Consider the following 21,058-nt stretch of genomic DNA (forward strand, 5'->3'; position numbering starts at 1 on the left):
CTCACCGCCTCGGGCCCCATACTCTTTCCGTGCCCGCCCCACCGATTCTCCCCAGGGGCCTCCAACTCATCGATAGTGGCTGGGATTGCGGGTTGTCATCGAAACGGGTTGTGTTTTTACCATCAGCGTGACAGCGCTTTGCCGCCTTTGCAGTTTTTAAGGCCCAGGGAAATGAGCCCGCCTGTGCTCTGTAGCGGCCGTGACTGCTGGCGATAAGAACGGCTGCACTTCATAGAGGACTCATGCTCGGTGAGACGTTTTCTGGTTGACTCCGGCTCCCAGAAGAGCCTCAGGAACGCTCGTTGTCATCTTTGCATACCTCCACAATGGTTAATTATTTATCTAAGAAAAAAAATGGAGATTTCTCACGTACCACCAGAGAGAGCCCAAGTACCACTTGTGGTATGTGTACCACAGTTTGCGAAAGGATGCTTTTAGATCATGCACAGAACCATGTTAAACTGATAATACTGCTGAGCATTACACACTACATCACAAAACAGATAATAACATGTTCAGGACATGAAAGTCGAGTCTTTCCAGTCTCACAGGTTGTCCTGTTATTCTACAAAAACATTTTAACAAGTGATATCTGCGCTGTGGTCATGTTTAACTTTTCCAACCTGTGGTCAGCATCGTGCATCAATGTGAATCACTGCAAGGTTTTTTGTACTGAGTGAGTTTTTAAAAACTCTTAAAATAACTTTTACAAATTGTTCCTTTTTTTTTTAAATTTCACTTTTGAGGCCATATTTACATGCACAGGTGTAGTTGAAAAACATTGACTTTTCTATTTATTCTGGCCTATTTTTTTACATGTGAACAGCACTTTAATTTGTTGACAGGTCATTTTCTAACTTCTTTCCGGGTGAAGATTCTCAGAAACTCTGTTCATGTGTTTGTGAGTAGATAAGTACAGTATTTCTTTCTTTTTTTTTATGTGAACAAAATCAGATTGTGTCTTACAAGGACAAATGTGTTGTGCTTTTGTCTTCAGACAACACTGTCTTATAGTTAGTGTCACGGACCCGGCTCTGGAGGACTCGGGGGTCCGTGACCAGTTTTGACTGTGTTATTGTGTTAGTATTATTATTATTATTATATTATTATTTGGTGATGTGTGTTTTCTCCACAATGCTGTGTTCGTCTGTGTCCCACTCGTATGTATAGGCAGGGTGTGGGTGTATACGTGTGTATGTCTGCGGGTGTGGCTGGAGGATGGAACACAGCCACCTGCAGGCCTGATGGGTGTGGCCCTGCGAAGGACTGGCCACACCTGAAGTTCCTGCCACACCTGTTGGTGATCAGGGCTCGTCGGGGGAGCTACTTAGGAGAGTGGAGCTCCCACCGGCGCGGGATCATTGAGTTATCGTACCAAGTTAGTGTGTCAGCATATGTCTGTGTCGTTCGTATACGCCCGCCGAGGGTTAGTGTTGACGGCTGCGTCTCTGGTTTTCCTACAGGAGGAAGAGTGGTCCGGAGAGGCAGCACGCATGGGGGTGCGGAAACACAACAGCGGGGAGCACGAGCACAGATATCGGAGGGAAGCACGCACACGGGGTTCGAGGGAGCAACGGGGAGTTATTGTGTTTACAGCCTTTTCACTGTAAATAAAGAGCACTGTTTGCATCGCAGAGTCAGCGTTTTTGGGTCCTCCTTTCCCCACATCCCCACGGTCTGCCAGCCAGACCGTGACAGATAGCATGTTTTTTTTTGGCATTTTTTCTATCATTGGATAGTAAAACAGTGAAGACAGACAGGAAAGTGGGAAAGACACACAGTAAAGGGCCACAGGTTAGACTCAAATCCAGGCTGCTGCCCCCTCCCATGTGGCATGTGGTCACCTGCTCACCCACTGCGCTAAACTGGGACCCTGCACAGTCCTGATTGGCCAACACTTGGATTGGGGTGAGGAAATCTCCTTTCCAAGAAAATCGTTCTTTTGAAACAAATTACAGCGGACATCGTGAAAAACTGATTAACTGATAAACAGCATCAACTATTTGATCCAAGTAGCTGTTGTATTCAGTCAGATGATTTCCATAGAGAGGCACTTTGCATCAGCAGCACCATGCTCCAGTGCTCTGGGGAGAGTTTATAGTCCTGAGAGTTGAACACTGGATGACTGACAGCTTTGTCCTTCATCACAACAGAAGCCACAGAAATCCTCCTCATCAAAAACATGACTTTGATCTGCGTCCTCATCTGGACTCTCCTCTGCTGCTGCTTCACAGGTAAAGTCCAGAGAATCAAACTCCTCTCCTCTATCAACATCTGTCCCTCTGAAATGAAGCCCACAAAACCATGAAGCTGCTTTATGTTTTTGTCTCTGTATCCTCAGAGTCCAGAGGACAGATCACAGTGACTCAGCCTGGAGCAGTGAGCTCTGCTGTGGGAGGATCTGTGAACATCAAGTGTAGGACCAGTCAGGATGTTTATGTTTGGAGCAACTATCAGCGTTTAGCCTGGTATCAACAAAAAGATGGAGGAGTTCATAAAACTGCTCATTTACCCATGCTAGCACTCGACAATCAGGGATTCCAGCTCGTTTTACAGGCAGTGGATCAAACTCTGACTTCACTCTGACCATCAGTGGAGTCCAGGCTGAAGATGCAGCAGTTTATTACTGTCTGAGTTATCACTACATCAACAGTCAGTATGTGTTCACACAGTGAAAAACAGTCGTACAAAAACCTCCCTCAGTCAGACTGAACAGAAACTGAAGTGACTGCTGCAGCTGGAAGATACTGCAGAGACTGATACAGTTCACTGAGGACACACACACACACACACACACACACACACACAGTGAAAATGTTATTGTTGTTAAACAAAAAAGAAGTTGGAAATCTATCTGTATCTCAGTCAATCAAATTTTGACCTTTGACCTCTGCTTCATAGCAGCTCAAATACATGTGAACCAGTTCCTGAATTTTGCTCATTATGAAAACATTTCTTAAACAAAGAGAAAAAAAACACAATAAATCACCAAAATCAGTGAGTCACAATTGTCTGCATAACTTATATAAATACTTCAAATAGAAACTTTAAGTCAATTTTCTCAGGTTTGTAGATTTTTTTCTTTTTTGCTGTTCAATACTAGTCTGATAACTTTGTCTTGCAATTCCAAGAAAAATTGATCCATGTTTGTGGCTGTAATGTGACAAAATGTGGGAAAGTTCAAGGGGGCCGAATACTTTTTGCAAGCCACTCTATGTGTGTCCTCATTAGGATAGGATTTATATTGGCGTGAGGGACTGTAGCCTATAAGTTCTATTGTTAAATGATAGTTATGAGATGGTGTGTTTCAGGTGATTTTACAGAAAACACCAAAATAATGTACTGCATTACTTTAAAAAAGTACTCTGCATAATAGAATACTTTAAGATACCTACCTCAACACTGATCATTTGACTCATTCTTATATTGTGCTTTTCTACTCCACCTGAGAACTCAAATTGCTTTATTATAACAAGCTACAACATGCTGAAACATTCATATTAAACAGCATGCAATGACTTTGCATGAATAACGGCGGTGTCGCTCAATATTCTCAGTAATAAAATCATAATCTCTAAGTTCTTATCAATTCCCCTTCGCACTTATTCTTTAACATAAACTTCGCTTAACTTCATGTATTCAAAGTGGCTTAATTCTACTGACTCATATTGACTACAGATAGCACACTGGTTTCCAATAAGAATCCTGGAAATCATTATTTAGAGTTTAATATTGACATCACCACAAAAGTAAGACAAAACACTCGATTCTTATTTAATGTAGATTTTTTTTATTCTTTAAAACTTTAAACAAACTTTAAACTTTAAACCAAGCAATGAACAATGAGAGAAGAAATTGGAAAAAAAAGCTACAGAATGCAGTGTGAAAGTAAGACCAGCATAAAAGTCACATATAGGTCAGGACTGGGGACACTGGTCTCTCATCAGTGGCTCTGAGACCAGAGTCTGGGAGCCCTGGGTGGCCTCACAGGTCACAGAGCCCACCTTCATCCAGTGGTCTGCAGGGAGCCTCAGGGTGCTGCTCCAGCTGTAGAGGCCGTCGTTCTCCTGCACCACGGGGCTCCTGCTCTCCTCCCAGCTGATGCTGCCACTGCCATCCACCTTCCAGGACAGACTCCAGTCTGAGGGGAAGCCCTTGTTGGCCACACACATGACTGTGGCCTCCCCTTGTTTCAGCTCCTCACTGGAGGGACCCAGCACCTTCAGGGCGGGGCGGGCATCACCTAGGAAACACCAATCAGCTTAGAGGACAGGAACCACAATTTGATTTTCTCCGTTAAGAAGTTTCTGTCAGGTGTTTTTTTCTGCTCCACCAGTCATTCACTCACACATTGTTTCACTTCCCTTTAAGAAACCTCTCATGCATATCAGCACAGAGAGAATCATCACACAGTTTGAGCTGAAATATGTTCAAACTACACTGGAAATAAAAGAAGCAGATGTGGAAACATTTACAAAACTATTTTAGCTTCAAAGTCATCAGTTATCTATAACACATCACTTGTTGGAGATAAGAAACTTAATAGCACTACTTGAATGATGTGGATTAATTTCTTTTACTGCTTACATGATTTTAATGACATTTGAAATGATATCTGCTACAACAGAAACACCAGACGTGCTGCACACTGTCAAATGCCCATCTTTAACTTCTGGAAATAAAATAAGCAGATATGGCAACAATTATACAAGATGTTAAGCTTCAAAAACCTCCGTTCTGTATAATACACAAGTTTTCTACTTACCTCATGTGAATTTCAGTCATTTATTGTAGTGCTTTTATGATTTCTAAGCAAATTCTACATTTTTACTGACTAAGTAAAAGACCAGAAATCTTTATCTTCACTCTGTTTAACTTCAGGACAGTTACATTTAATTCATCTTAGAAACAGTGACTGTGATTTCAAACTAGAAAATAATCACAGGCTGATGATTGTTTATATTATTTACACAATGCATCGTCTTTATGTCAGAAATGTCGACATAAAATCTGATTAAAGCTGATGGAGTCAGCCTCCAGTGTATAATGGTTATAATATTACCTCTACATGAATACTTCATTGTTATAAAGCTAACATTTAAACCCTCGATGTAGTTTCTTTAAAAACATTATAATCTTACTTCCAACTTGCAGTCTGGTTCCTCCACCAAACGTCCACCACAGTGATACAAACTCACTGAGCCGCTGCACAAAAACCTCTGACTGTAGAGACACGGCTCTCTGACTCTAACAGACTAAATTAAAACCAAAAGCTCTCAAGAGTTAACCAGACATATATATATCTCAATAATCCTCAAGTCAACTCTGATGTTTTATATTATTTGTTAATATTGATTTTAACATTTATTCTGAAGCTAACTTTGTGTCTTCATGAAAATTGATCTAAAAACTATTTTAATGATTTTTGTTTTCTGAGCACACTGAACAGAAAAGTCAAGATAACCACAAGAAAGAAATCTGATAAAATAAAAGAGGTTTAAGTTCGACTTACTTCCAACATCCAGTCTGGTTCCTCCACCAAAAGTCCACCACAGTGATACAAACTCATTGAGGCGCCGTACAAAAACCTCTGACTGTAGAGAGACACGGCTCTCTGACTCTGAAACAAACAAACTCAACTAAATCATTCACTGTTTGCACAGCAGCCATGACTCAGCTGATATGACTTCTTCAAATACCATCATAATAACATCGTACAACATTAGTTTAAATATAGTTTGATCCATAAGCTTTTGGACAATGACACATTTTCACAGTTTTACTGTGTACACCAACACAGTGGAATCTGACTCAAAGAACTAGGATGTGACTGAAGTGCAGACCTTCAAGGCCCACAGAATGCTCTGCTCTGGTTTATATTTTGCCTTTCATTGTTAATAAACTTGCTCACAGCTACGCTGTCGTCCGTGCTTGGGTTTGGGTCCAAATCCTCCTCCAGACGATCTGCCTCCCAGATTGTGACATGCTACCTCTATCAGCAGTAACATTATCAGTAAATACTACTGCATAAAGCCCAGGGGGTGGTGCAAGCTCAGGAATCCACAGACTTTGTCCAGCAGCAGCGGACTACGGCCGCCCCGGAACAGTCACGTCAGCTTCTCCCGCCGGAGGTTTTGATCGGCCCGCTAGAGGTTTTGCCCGACCCGCCGGAGCCATCGGCAGGGAGGAAGCGACGATCGCACCGCCGGCGCGTCACCCCACAGCCGGATATTAGGACTTCAGAATTGCCGGCTGTGGTGAGTGAGAAGGACCCTTTTTCTGTTTTGGACTGTGGGACAGTCTATTCAGGGGCTTTGTTTGTGCAGCAGATGACAAGGAGAACTGTTTGTTGCCTGTTCATTCTCCTGCTCAGCTGTCTTTACCTCGTTTAGCTGCGCAGCAGCATTCAGCTCGGCCTCCGGTATCCCCGCTAGCCCAGTCATCTATGCCATCTCCGTCTTCACAGACTCCCTCTGTACGGGAGGCTGCGTCTGTGCCTCCGGTTTTGGACTCTTTTTCTAGTACGTATTTTTTGCAGAGAGACAAACACGTTAAAATTGCAACCGTTCCTCAACAGCTGGCTAGTTTAGAGACTGTTACTTGCTCCAGGGCCTCACCAGAGGTTAAATTGCAGCCCTCAGCCGACTCTGGACCCCTGGAGGCTAAGAACCCAGCTGAGGACTGCACCCGGCTGTCGCTGCCTGAGCAGGGTCGGTGCTCTGCACACCTGCAGTCTGTTCTGCTCCCGCCAGAGGTCCCCGCACCTGCTGGTTCTGTCCTGTGTGTGCCAGGGGCTCCGGTGCCCACTGGTTCTGAGACTGTTTTCGCTGGGGGGCCCGAGGAGCCCGTCCAGCACCAAGACTCGTCAGCTGGAGGTTCAGGAGAACTCCTTTCTCACCCTCCACACGACTGCCGCCCCAGCCGTGACAAAAATAGCTTTCACGGCCCTGGGTCTGTGACCAAGTGTTCTGTGTTTAATTTATATTTCTTGATTATTGTTATTCATGGTTTTAGTTCTCTTGATGATAATTTGTTTTTCTTTTCAGAAGAGTGACCTTGTGTTAAGATGGACACTACGGATAATATTCATTACAGTTGATCATTTACTATTGACATTAATAAATGAATAAGCCGTTCTGTTAAACACTGAATGACTGATCATTCAGTTATGAGTCACCTATATAATTTCCTAAATTAGCTGTTGGGCCAACAAATTTATATATAAAAAAAAAAAAGCATCAAATGAAAGTTATAAAAAATATTGATGATGTCACACTTTCTATTTCAATCTGTGATCTTATCTGACAGGATTCTGGAGAGGCTGGAGCTTTACCCAGCTGTCCCAGGGTAAGGGGCAGGTTACACATTAACTGTAACTGTAATCCATAAACTGCAAATTAAATTTTGAGTAATTTATAATATCAATTAATAGGAAACTAAGCAAAAACAGAAAAGACATCATTAATTCAGACAGAAAAAGCACGAAGGATTTCATTGTGTCAGTCAGATGATTTCCATAGAGGCACTTTGCATCAGCAGCACCATGCTCCAGTGCTCTGGGAGAGTTTATAGTCCTGAGAGTTGAACACTGGATGACTGACAGCTGTCCTTCATCACAACAGAAGCCACAGAAATCCTCCTCATCAAAAACATGACTTTGATCTGCGTCCTCATCTGGACTCTCCTCTGCTGCTGCTTCACAGGTAAAGTCCAGAGAATCAAACTCCTCTCCTCTATCAACATCTGTCCCTCTGAAATGAAGCCCACAAAACCATGAAGCTGCTTTATGTTTTTGTCTCTGTGTCCTCAGAGTCCAGAGGACAGATCACAGTGACTCAGCCTGGAGCAGTGAGCTCTGCTGTGGGAGGAACTGTGAGCATCAAGTGTACGACCAGTCAGAATGTTTATAACAATGACCGTTTAGCCTGGTACCAACAGAAAGATGGAGGAGTTCCTAAACGTCTCATTTATGGTGCTAGCACTCGAGTATCAGGGATTCCAGCTCGTTTTACAGGCAGTGGATCAAACTCTGACTTCACTCTGACCATCAGTGGAGTCCAGGCTGAAGATGCAGCAGTTTATTACTGTCAGAGTGAACACTATCCTAACAGTCAGTGGGTGTTCACACAGTGAAAAACAGTCGTACAAAAACCTCCCTCAGTCAGACTGAACAGAAACTGAAGTGACTGCTGCAGCTGGAAGATACTGCAGAGACTGATGCAGTTCACTGAGGACACACACACACACACACACATACAGACACACACACGCACACACACACAGACGCACGCACACACACACAGATGCACACGCACACACACACACACGTACACACACACACACACATACAGACACACACACGCACACACACACAGACGCACACACACACACACACACACACACACACACACACACACACGCACACACACACACACGCACACACACACAGACGCACACACACACACGCACACACACACACACACACACACACACACACACACACACACACACACACACTGTAGATCTCTTAAACAAATACCATCATTTTTTGCACAGCAAGGAAAAGTTGGAGAAAGTCTCGAGAAACAATCTCTCATCTTGCAAAAATTATTTCTCTGAAACGAAGCTCCCAAAACCATGATGTGTACGATTATGATAAAGAAAGCTGAGCAGTGTATTGAAAAAAGCTTGGCTATGACCTTTGAGCTCAGCTTGAAAATAGATCTGTGAAGGTTCTCAGTCATCCAGGTCCTCGTACTCTAAGGGGCCACCAAACCTACAAAATGTCTTTGGGGCAAGACATCGTTCCCTCAAAGCTACTCGAGGATGACAGTGTGGAAATAAGTGTGCAGTCAGTTATTAATACTAGTCTTCTATCTGGGTGTTGTTGGGTCTGTGTTTCCACAAGCCCCGCTGGTTTAGAGACTTATTCATCATGAAGAAAACGAGACAGTCAGCGATCGATCGATTTATTTGCAATGGAGGCCTCGTCGGTGTCTACCACAAAATGACCCCAACGACGGCCTCCGCTTGCTGCCTTTTATTGGGAATTGTGTGTGTGTGTGTGTGTGTGTGTGTGTGTGTGTGTGTAAGCTGGTGCCAGGAGTCCAGCGGTCCACCTAAACAAAAGGCTCTTATACTTAAACAGATACAGAGTAGGTGTCCTCCCATACTATATAAAGAAGGTACGACCTCACTCATGACCTTAGGATGTGTGTGCATGCCAGAACACTCTGGAAGAGTCTTTGCAGACTACCAAGGATCAGACCTCTATCATTATACAATTGATACCTCTAAGCATATATGATTATATGATAGAGCCCCTTTTTTATGGCCTCTATCAACCCTCATCGCCTCACTTCAGGCATTCTTCCTGTGGGGGGAATACTTATGACTCCTCTATTGTCCTTTTTATCTCTGCAGAAAACCTTTCTCGGAAAGGGTATTGGATCCAGTTGTTTTACTGCTGTTATGATCCCACCTGTTGAATCACTTTAGCAGTCTTGTAGAAGTGGTCATGATGCAAATGACAACAACAATGACACAAAGGAAGACCCTCTTCAGATTGTCAAAGTATGCTTAGCACAGTGACACAGCATTAGGTGATGTTCATAGGAAATTGCCGTCGGTCATTCCCCATCACCACCCTAGCTTCTGGTTTCTGTGCTGCTCACAGAATCATGATGCCATCATTGAACTCCCTCTGTGCTGTCGATTGGAGCTTGGCACGCTCCACTCACCCTCAGATGCCCGTCTGTAGTATTTTTTCTCTCCTACTTTCTTTGCTAAATGTACCTGTATATTGTTTATATGATCTAAATATATTAACAATGAACAATTTCTTTTTGTTCTCAGATCAAATAAAACAATTCCATCTCAAATACTTTTTTTTCCACATAATGAAAGTATTTGTGTAGAAATTAAAACTCTTTGCAAGTAAATTATTGTTTTATCATATATCCTGCGTAATTTAAAATACGAAAATATTAAAACCATACTAAATAGAGAAGAATGTATTAAAACTATCACAGTAAAGCTCCTGTTAAGTAAAGGTGGTATGAATAATTTGTTTTACAGAGACGAGTAAAACTCTGAGTTTCAAGTCCTTTCACTCTAATTACCACTGGAGCAAAGCTAAGTTAGAAAAATTGAATGTAATGCAGGGCTGTAGAGTGCAACCAATTTGGTCGCAAGTGCGATTAAAAATAATCTCAAGTCGCTGCGGTACGACCAACTACTCGAGTAAAAAATAAATAAATAAAATACTCTCTGCACCTCTGAAACTCTCCCTGTGGTCAACAACCGACACACATTATGCTCCTATCGTGGTCTAAACCAATCAGAGATAATCAGGGGTGGGACCTCTCTGATTGGTCGTAGTTCAGATATTTATGTAGTCCGTCTGTACGTTTGAACGTACAGGCAGATAGAGAGAGGTGAGTAGCTTGAATAAAGCGACATTGATTCATTAAATCCTAAATCGAGTTTTAAACATAAATATATTTTCCCAGAAACGCCGGACTCTCAGGTTAAAGATCACAAAAGTATTTTATCAACCACCAAACAGTAAATGAGAGCAGGTAAACGGATTCCACACAAAGACACACAGTGTAAACACACAGCGCGACCCGACGCATCAGAATCAGCTTTCTCTGCTTTCTCACACGACGGCACGTAGACGGACACGCCATCGGGCTGAAAGCCGACAGCTCACTGATTCTGATGCGTCGGGTCCGCGCTGTTTACGTCTTTTTTGCGCTGATTCTGAGCTGCAGGTTTTGTCTCTCTCCAAGCAAAATTGACTGAACCAGCAGCAAAAGAAGCAACAAACTATTCACATCTGATAAACATCGTCATGAATTCCCTCTTACTTTACTGTTTTGTTTCCACCAAGATAAAAATCACACTTCATGCACAGCTCTCTCTCTCTCTCTCTCTGTACTTCAAGAACAGTTTCCCGTCTCAAATCTCTGTTTTCTGCGTTATTTCTTCGCTTATTACCCACCAGTCTACCGTTGTTTGCAGCGCTGTCAGCCTCTGTCTTTTTTTTTCTTTTTTTCTTTTACTTCAATGACCTCGGACAAGAAAGCCTATTTTCTGCTGTTCAATACTGAAGAAATGTAAACTTTTTTAAAATTATGCAAAATTGCAGAATATTTTTAAGATTATCTGTTATAAAAATCCAGGCCAGGAATATCTCCTTCATGTTTTCTGTTTTTTATTCTCAGTTACTTTGACACATGGGCATTGTTAGGATTGATATTTTTTATATTGTCATTTGTGCTAAAATATATAGATATATAACCATTGCCTTTATGTGTCCTAATATGGCTATCATTATGAAGAAAAAGCCAGACAGTCAAAGGGGCTTTCTTTTCTTTACATTTACATCACGTACACTTATATAAGTTGGTTGGAGTTTTGAGCCATGGGTGGACATGACTCAAAAAGGGGGGAGAAGATCATAAACAACTTGATCCAATTTCCTTTAAAAAACTTTTTCTGCAGTGACAACAGGAAAGGAGAGGAGTTGTAAATGCAGATGATTCACCAGGTGACTCTATCACCCCACAGGGTGTCTACAGTGAGAAGATGTGGGGGTTTGAAAGGGGTCATAAAGAGGAGTGTTGACCAGGCTACAGCTTTGAAGATAGCTGGAAGCCACATGGACAAACCAAAAACCAACGGATGTGTTTGAATGCCTATGTCTGCATACATTTGGATTGTAGTGCATATTCTTTTGAGAACGTTGATTCTTGTTTTTGACTGTTGACATTCATTTGTTTCCTTGCAGGATGTAGTTTACTGTGTGTGAGATGAATGAGAAGTAGGATAATTGCTAAGCATGTTTTGTACATGTATGAACTGTGAACTTTTGCAGCAGTAGGAAGTGAATGATGTGAGGAGCTGTGTGTGAATGAAGCCTATACTGAACTGTCAAACACAAGGGTGCATAAGTGGAAATTTAAGTACAAAGTTGACAAAAAGGGGGAACTGTTGGAGTCAAATTGTTAAATGTTGTCATTGTGTTACTTAAATGTGTAAGACTTAGTTCAAGCAGCATGGTCAAAGACATTCCTTTGTCTCTGACCACCTCTCCAGCCTGTTTGTTGGTGGGGGAGGCTGTAGTGTTTCATTATAGGGACATCCTATGTGAGGGTTCTGTTTTCTTGGTTAGTAAGCTTCCTGCTTTTATGACCCTTTTGATAAGCAGGAGGTCACACAAACGCACCACCAAACAAACATACACACTCACATACACACAAACACACGTACTCGCACACACACACCCACACACACACGCAGTGTTTTAACCTTTTGTGACCATAGGGGGGTTTTACAACGAGTGGTGTTTGTGTTCTCAGAATAAAAAGCTGCAAGGAAGGCTGTTTATTTGATGCTGGCTAGCAGACAGGTGAGGAGCGTTTAGCTCCAAGAGCCTGGTTCCAACCAGCCTCCCTTGCTAGCAAGTAAAATTGCTGTTCATCTTGCTTCCTTGTCGTTAACGGGAATAAGTTTCTAAACCAGCGGGGCCTGTGGAAGCGCAGAGCAGCGATCACGGCGAAGCTGCTCCTCCGGCACCGATGCCAGAGGCGGCGGGATTCCTCCAGGTCACTCGCTAACACTGTGGAGCATCAGCAGTGAGTCACGGGTGTTAAAAAGCGTCTGTCGCTCATACACCAACAGGGAGTGGGTTTTCAAAGCTAGCAGGGACACCACTAAGAACACAATATGCAAACATTGCAGAACCGAGAGAAAGACGGCGTGCCATAACACCCGGTGCCATCTCTGCATTCTTATGGCCAAAGAGTGCCAAAGCACTTTAAGCACAAGAACAAGATTGTTAGTTAATCATTTACAAATCAATATTGTCTGTATGGACAGCAATTTCCCCCCAAAAAAGGGCACATGTACAACTGCGGTGTTAAGCGATGCGGTTGAAAAAGTGGCGCACCAGTGCAACCAAGGCAAAAAGTTATTCTAGAGCCCTGTAATGTTAAAGATAATTAGAACATGAAGCTTAACTGAAAACAATTCTGGGATTTGTTCTTTGAACTTTAGCATCACAGTTGAACAAATGAAACACCAGGAGAATAACAAAGTGAAAGATGAAACATCGACCAAATCATTTTAACAATGTTCATGTTTGAAATTATACAGCTTGATAAAAACAGGATGACTTTATTTGCACAACAAGATCATGTGAGTTGATAAGAAGGTTCGTTTTTGGTACAGAGGAGTTTATTTGTTTTGGATGTGAGCAATGCCAAAACAAGAAAACAGGTCCTTATGTTCCCCAATCTTCCCAAACAGAAAATGAAAAGTAAACCAAAGACGAGTTTCTAAGCAATGCTCTTAACCAGGAAACAAGTGTTTCAACAAAAATGGCCTTTCACTCCTTAACTGCTGCAAGGTTTACATTTTACTGTTTACACTGCACAAGTTTACTCTCACAAATTAAACCCTTTTTGGGTGAAAGAAAGATGGAGGACCTGTACTACTGTGTGTGTGTGTGTGTGTGTGTGTGTGTGTGTGTGTGTGTGTGTGTGTGTGTGTGTGTGTGTGTGTGTGTGTGTGTCCTCAGTGAACTGTATCAGTCTCTGCAGTATCTTCCAGCTGCAGCAGTCACTTCAGTTTCTGTTCAGTCTGACTGAGGGAGGTTTTTGTACGACTGTTTTTCACTGTGTGAACACACGCTGACTGTTAGGATAGTGAAAACTCTGACAGTAATAAACTGCTGCATCTTCAGCCTGGACTCCACTGATGGTCAGAGTGAAGTCAGAGTTTGATCCACTGCCTGTGAAACGAGCTGGAATCCCTGATGCTCGAGTGCTAGCACCATAAATGAGCAGTTTCGGAACTCCTCCATCTTTCTGTTGGTACCAGGCTAAATGGTTGTTGTTATAAACATCCTGACTAGTCCTACAGTTGATTCTCACAGTTCCTCCCACAGCAGAGCTCACTGCTCCAGGCTGAGTCACTGTGATCTGTCCTCTGGACTCTGAGGATACAGAGACAAAAACATAAAGCAGCTTCATGGTTTTGTGGGCTTCATTTCAGAGGGACAGATGTTGATAGAGGAGAGGAGTTTGATTCTCTGGACTTTACCTGTGAAGCAGCAGCAGAGGAGAGTCCAGATGAGGACGCAGATCAAAGTCATGTTTTTGATGAGGAGGATTTCTGTGGCTTCTGTTGTGATGAAGGACAGCTGTCAGTCATCCAGTGTTCAACTCTCAGGACTATAAACTCTCCCAGAGCACTGGAGCATGGTGCTGCTGATGCAAAGTGCCTCTCTATGGAAATCATCTGACTGACTCCAGCACGACTCGTTTAAAAAGAGTTTTTCACAGCATATTTGGAATGTGACTCAACTGAACACTGTAGATTCATATACAGGTAACAAATAAAGAAAAACTCGACCCCTACAATGAAGTGATGTGAAAGCTGTGTAAATTTGAGCAGATGTGTTAGAGCTCACGTTTATCCTCCAGTATCATCACCATCATTGACACCGAATGTGGGGACATAATCAAAATCGTAATTATAATACTTTTAAATAAAAAAAAAAAACTGGAGAATCCGTACCAAAGAGCACTGAAGCATTTATATTTGGTGTTAATTCAACAATGTAAACAATCACTTTTTCAGTTTTCGCTCCTTTGTCGTGACATATCTCACTTTGTCACTGCAGAATAATGTCATAGAAATATAATCAACAAAGTCTGCAGACACGATAAGCCAACACCTTTTTAATTCCCAAGCAGTTGAGGGAGAGACGACATTCAGTGGGGCACTGATACGTGTCTCTAAAGATGAATAGCAGCCCTCTTTAAATACAGTCAAACAGAAGGCATTTCCACAGTTGTTGTTCACACCCTTGACCCCTCCAAGAGAGGGAGAGAGTTTACAACTTTATCTCCTCTTCCAGTGTCACATAGAGATTGCTCCTTGCCTCTTCCCCACATCCTCAAAGACCTGATTAACAAAAGAGTTAAAGCTGAATGCTTCCCCACATGTGAACCTCGAAGTGACCCAAAAGTGATATTACTAAAACATGTGACAAATTCATAAAATAAAAGATATTTCCAGCACATTTCCACTCTTTGGATTACTCTGCTAATCACATCAATTCAGATTACAATTACTTTGTTGAAATAAATGGATTACACGTCTTTTCCCGTTTCATATGTTAGGCTGTGCACTCTCTATGGTAATTCCACGCTGGTTGAAACCCAAAGAAAACATTAAGAGGCTCTAATGTCTGTGTCTCAATCTTGCGGCCCATGTCATCTCTACTTGCTGCCAGCATTATGACGTGAAGAAATATTTAAAAATATTTAAAAATTATTATTCAAAAAATGATTTAATATGAAGGCAACAGGCAGAGTGTTACAGGCATCGCCCTAAAGAATGTAGCCTCATGGGCAGTGTAGTCCGTGCTGCAGGGAGAATGGACTGCTGTACCTGTTATGTGTCTGTGAGCGCGAAGAGGGAGAAAAAGGAGAGTAGAAAAGTACGAGCTGTCATCGAGCAGAAATGGGAGCTGGAAGCATGTAAATATAATAATAACCACAGCAGCCAAACAGAGAGCCTGACGAGCCCAGATGTAAGTAAGCTATTATCACTCGACTGGACACTGTGTTCGTGTTTTCCTCCGAAACAATAAGTTCTGCTGGAGCAGCCTTTCAACGCCTCTCTCTGTCTCTTACAAACTTGACCCAGACAACAAAGTAAAGCTAGTTTTCAGCTACGAGCCCGACACGAACCCGACGGATTAGCCAGAGGTCCCTTTACTACGGTTCGGAGCCGCGGACCTGTTTTATATAAGCGTTTGCAGATCACTGCAAAAAGTGCAGCCTTACCTAATGTCCACCTACTGTTACTCATTTATATTAAGATGTAAAAATCGAGTTGTTATTGGTACGGCAAGTAGCCTTCAGTAACAGTAATAAATCACACAGCAATAGAGATGGACCGATCCGATATTACGTATCGGTATCGGTCTGATACTGACCTAAATTACTGGATCGGATATCGGCGAGAAATAAAAAATGTAATCCGATCCATTAAATATCAAAAAAGCACCTCACAAAACTTGCTACAAGGCCTAACTCGGCTCATAACCGTAGCACGTTGCAGCAGTATGCATCACGTGATAGAGCGGCTGTGTGTATTTGTAGCCTTGCTAGCAATCCGGCATTTCATCCCTGAGGAAGTTTTCCCAGAGAGAAGTAAAGCAAGTGTGTAAGTTCATCTCTGAATGTTTGTAAAGCATTCCCACGTTAAGCTTAACAACCGATATATGGAGCGACTGCCTCTTCTCTCTCCCTCCCTCTCCTGCTGCTACTTCAATCTTGAAACTGATTAATGATCAGCTGATCGTCTCTCTTCTTTGTTTTTGGCCCACTTTGCACCAGAAAGAGGGAACCAGCGGCTGAACAACAGCAGCACGTTTAAGCTTGATAAGCTGTTGTTAGAATGTGCTGGTGTAGTTCTTCTTCCCACCAGCAAGAGTCGCTACAGTTCTTTCATGCCAAGATTTGTTTGTTATTAGCTGTAGAGTTAGTAATGCAGCACACTTTGAGAAAAGACTGACTCAGCATGTTGTTCAGATAAACATCTGCATCCATCCTCTTCGTTGTTTTACAGAAAGCATCGCTTGTGAGTATTTAAGTTGAACAAGAGTTAATGCAACTATATTTGCTATTATTTATGCACTTTTATGGTTAAAGGTGTACTGTATTCAGATTTACTTTCTTTCCAATGTTAGCTAGTTTAGTCAACTGATTTGCATTATCATGTGAATATATAGACTGAATATTGCTTATTTCTTCTGTTTGTAGTTTCACTCTGTTGATAATTGAAGGCAGCGTCAATAAAAGGGACGATACACCTGTCAGTTGTCGAGGAGTTTACCTATCTGCATAACTGTATCCAGTGTAGCAGTGAGGGCAGAATAGTGAAAAAGCGTCCTTCTACAAGACAACCTTTGGATGTTACGTCAACTCAGCTACATCAACCATGTCTGAAGCAAGACAAGATAAAGCATCATCTGTCCGTTCAGAGAAATCATATGGGTCAAAAGGTACAAGTAGGTCATCTGCCAGTATGGCCGCCCTAAACGCTCGAGCCAAAGCTGAAGCAGCACACAAAAGAGCCGAATATGCTAAAAAGGAAATCGAAATGCAAGTTAAGAAAGCAGAGCTTAAAGTAGAGGAAACACGTCTAGAGGCCACATTACAAGCCCTCCAACAAGAACGTGACGCGGAAGCGGCACACGCCGAAGCAATAGTTTTTGAAACAGCAGTCAATGATCTTGAAGAAGAACACGTGCGTGTACCTCAAAGGGTTGACACTTTGGAACGCACCTTTAACTATGTGAAAGACCAGCTCATCATCAAAGACAGCACAAGCCCAATTGGCCATACCGAGTATAATTCAATGCCTGCACCAAATGTCACATTCCTCACGCCAAAACAAGAGCCAACCAGGTCGGACACCTTAAAGGAATATGTCCTTCAACCTCTGAGTACTGACAAAGGAGAAAATGTTTCCCAGTCTCCGAAATTAATGCAGAAAACGTCACCAGGTACTTCACCGAGATTTGAACATAAGGTGAGCATGCAACAAGGAAACATTTCTGACATAGCCAGGTTTCTTGCAAGACGCGACTTACTCACCGGTGGCCTCCGAAGGTTCAGTGACAAGGCAGGAGATTACTGGGGATGGAAATCTTCGTTTGAGAATGCAATTTGTGACTTAAACCTAACGGCCAGTGAGGAACTGGATTTGCTGATTAAATGGCTCGGCACAGAATCAGTGCAATATGCATATCGTTTAAGAGCTGTGCATATTAACAATCCCTCTGAAGGACTTGCTAAGGTGTGGGAAAGATTAAATGAGTGCTACGGCTCCCCCGAAGCTATAGAGAATGCACTGCTCGACAGATTGGATCGTTTCCCAAAAATCTCATACAGAGATCCACAACTGTTGAGAGAACTACAGGACCTGCTCCTAGAGATAGATGCCGCAAAGAGTGAAGGTTACATTCCAGGTCTACTCTACCTCGATACAGCGAGAGGCATTAATCCAGTGGTGGAAAAACTCCCCTATGCTATGCAAGAAAAATGGATGAACTATGGTTCTAAATACAAAGAGGACCATTGCGTGTCATTTCCACCATTCTCTGCATTTGTGGCCTTCATCAGTAGAGAAGCAAAAATGCGCAACGACCCCAGCTTTAGGCAGTCTGTGCCGCCTCCTCCTGCCCTTTCAAAGACGAATAAACTTTACGAAAAACACGCTAAAAGAGAACCTATCTCAGTCATCAGAACTGAAGTTGTCAGTACGGAGCCGAAATCAACTCCTACAAACATTGAGGACCCAAATAAGGAATGTCCTATCCACAAAAGACCTCATGCTCTCAAAAAATGCACAGCATTCAGGGAAATGCCACTGGAGGAGCGAAAGGCCTATCTCAAGAAAAACATGATATGCTTCAGATGCTGTGCTTCTACAAACCACCAGGCAAAGACATGTAAGTCAGAAATACATTGTACAGAATGTGATTCAAAATTACACATTACAGCTCTTCATCCGGGACTGGCACCAACAACTACTGCGACAGCTACTATTGCAGAGCCAGTAACAGTTGACGGCGGGGAGCGCAATGCAGCACGGCCCACAGCTATCTCGACATGTACACAAGTCTGTGGAAGTGATTTTGAAAGTCACTCATGTGCCAAGATCTGCCTTGTGTTCATTTACCCAAAGAACTCACCTGAAAAGAAACTTAAGGCCTATGCCATCCTAGACGACCAAAGCAACAGGTCACTCACAAAATCATCTGTTTTTGACACATTTGGCATCACAAGGAACTCATTTTCATATAAATTGAGAACCTGTGCTGGATTGGAGGAAGTGACAGGGAGGAGAGCTTTTAACTTCATTGTGGAATCGGCAGATTGCACGTCACGTCTTGAGCTCCAGACACTTATCGAGTGTGATATGCTACCCGACAATCGCAGTGAGATTCCCACAGCTGAAGCTGCTCGAAACCACACCCACCTTCGGGAAATCGCAACCGAAATCCCGGCTCTCGACCAGAGTGCTCAGATCCTGCTGCTCATTGGAAGGGACGTTATTCAAGCACACAAAGTTCTCGACCAGCGCAATGGACCTCCAAATGCGCCATTTGCACAGAAGCTAGCTCTTGGATGGGTGATCATTGGCAACGTTTGCCTGGGGGGAGCTCACAAACCCGTGCGTGCTAACATTTTCAAAACGAACATCTTAGACAATGGTCGTCCAAGTCACTTCCTTCCATGCAAAAATGCCATTCAGGTAAAGGAAAGTTTCAACTCGCAAGGCTACAACAAGGTCAACACCCCAGTGCGAAGAAAGCACTCTTCGATTGGACGAGAGCCTCGGCTACTCACAGGAGGAAAGGGCCTTTTTACAGATAATGGATAAGGAAGTCTACCAGGACAGTGCTAACAGTTGGGTCGCGCCACTACCTTTTTGTTCACCCAGGCCACGGCTGCCGAACAATAAGCGGCAGGCTATGCAACGCCTTACATCGGTACGCCACATGCTGAACAAACGCCCTCAGGTAAAAGGTCAATTTACAGACTTTATGCAAACTTTGTTTGACAATGGCCACGCTGAGATAGCGCCACCACTCACTAAAGAAGAAGAGTGCTGGTACCTCCCCTTCTTCGGCGTGTACCACCCGCGCAAACCGGAGCAAATACGCATTGTCTTCGACTCAAGTGCACAACACAATGGAGTATCCCTCAACGATGTTCTTCTTACTGGGCCCAACCTCAACAATAACTTGTTGGGTGTGTTGATGCGACTCCGTGAAGAAAAGGTGGCAGTCACAGCCGATATCAAACAAATGTTCCATTGCTTCGTGGTCAGGGAGGACCACCGGAACTTTTTGAGATTCCTCTGGCACCAAAACAATGACATGGATCAACTGATCGTGGAATACAGAATGACTGTACATGTCTTTGGCAACAGCCCGTCGCCCGCGGTTGCAACTTACGGACTCAGAAGGGCATCAGAGGACCGAGACAAGCAAGACATCACTACACAACATCTGGTGGAACGACATTTTTACGTAGATGATTGTCTTGCCTCCTTCCAATCAAGTACTGATGCCATTGTTGTTATGCAAAACGCTCAAGACACTATGGCTTCATCTAATCTGAGGCTACACAAGATTGCATCCAATGACGTGGACGTAATGAAGGCATTCCACAAAAACGATCTAGCCAAAGGTCTAAAAGACCTCGACCTAGGAGCTGACATTCCACCTATGCAAAGAAGCCTTGGAATAAGCTGGGACATTGCAACAGACAAATTCACGTTTCAAGTGTCCACTGCTGAGAAGCCCTATACCCGCAGAGGGGTACTTTCAGTTGTCAACAGTCTGTTTGACCCTCTCGGGTTTGCAGCTCCGGTCAGCATCAAAGGCAGAGCTCTCCTTAGAGAACTTTCCACAGACATATGTCAATGGGATGATCCACTCCCAGAAAAGTTGCTCCACGAGTGGAGTGCATGGAAAGAGTCCCTGAAACTTCTCGAAGAAGTCAGAATACCGAGAATGTACACCTCTATATCCTTCAATGGTGCAGAAAAAAGGGAGCTCTGTATATTCTGTGACGCGTCTACAAAAGCTATCGCTGCAGTAGCCTATGTCAAGCTAACAGACTCAGAAGGCAACAATGACCTGGGATTCATGTTTTGCAAAGCAAAACTCGCACCGCAGCAAGAAATAACAATCCCCAGGCTCGAGCTATGTGCAGCTGTTCTTGCTGTCGAGATTGCTGACATTATCACAGAGGAAATTGATGTTCCCTTCCATTCTACAAGATTTTTCACAGACAGTAGAGTAGTACTTGGATACATACAGAATGAATCCAGACGATTCTACGTCTACGTATGCAATCGCGTACAGAGGATTCGAAAATCGTCCAACCCAGAGCAGTGGAACTACGTTCCAACAGAGCTTAACCCGGCCGACATAGGTTCAAGATCAATCCCAGCTAGT

The 21,058-nt window shown here is 43.1% G+C and overlaps 1 protein-coding gene across 1 annotated transcript; it reads right to left on the reverse strand.

The window, feature by feature from the left end:
* Positions 1–3,767: 3,767 nt before the first annotated feature.
* LOC120745235 (immunoglobulin kappa light chain-like) lies at positions 3,768–14,161 on the reverse strand. Its single transcript, XM_040049952.1, has 4 exons — positions 14,110–14,161; positions 13,693–14,002; positions 5,142–5,197; positions 3,768–4,243 (listed from the first exon to the last, which is right to left on the reverse strand). Exons 1-4 carry the CDS (start codon positions 14,159–14,161, stop codon positions 3,918–3,920), a joined length of 744 nt encoding a protein of 247 aa, XP_039905886.1. The 3' UTR covers positions 3,768–3,917.
* Positions 14,162–21,058: the final 6,897 nt, after the last annotated feature.

The sequence above is a fragment of the Simochromis diagramma genome, unplaced genomic scaffold (genome assembly GCF_900408965.1).
Source record: "Simochromis diagramma unplaced genomic scaffold, fSimDia1.1 OVJJ01000021.1, whole genome shotgun sequence".
In the NCBI taxonomy this organism is placed as follows: domain Eukaryota; kingdom Metazoa; phylum Chordata; class Actinopteri; order Cichliformes; family Cichlidae; genus Simochromis; species Simochromis diagramma.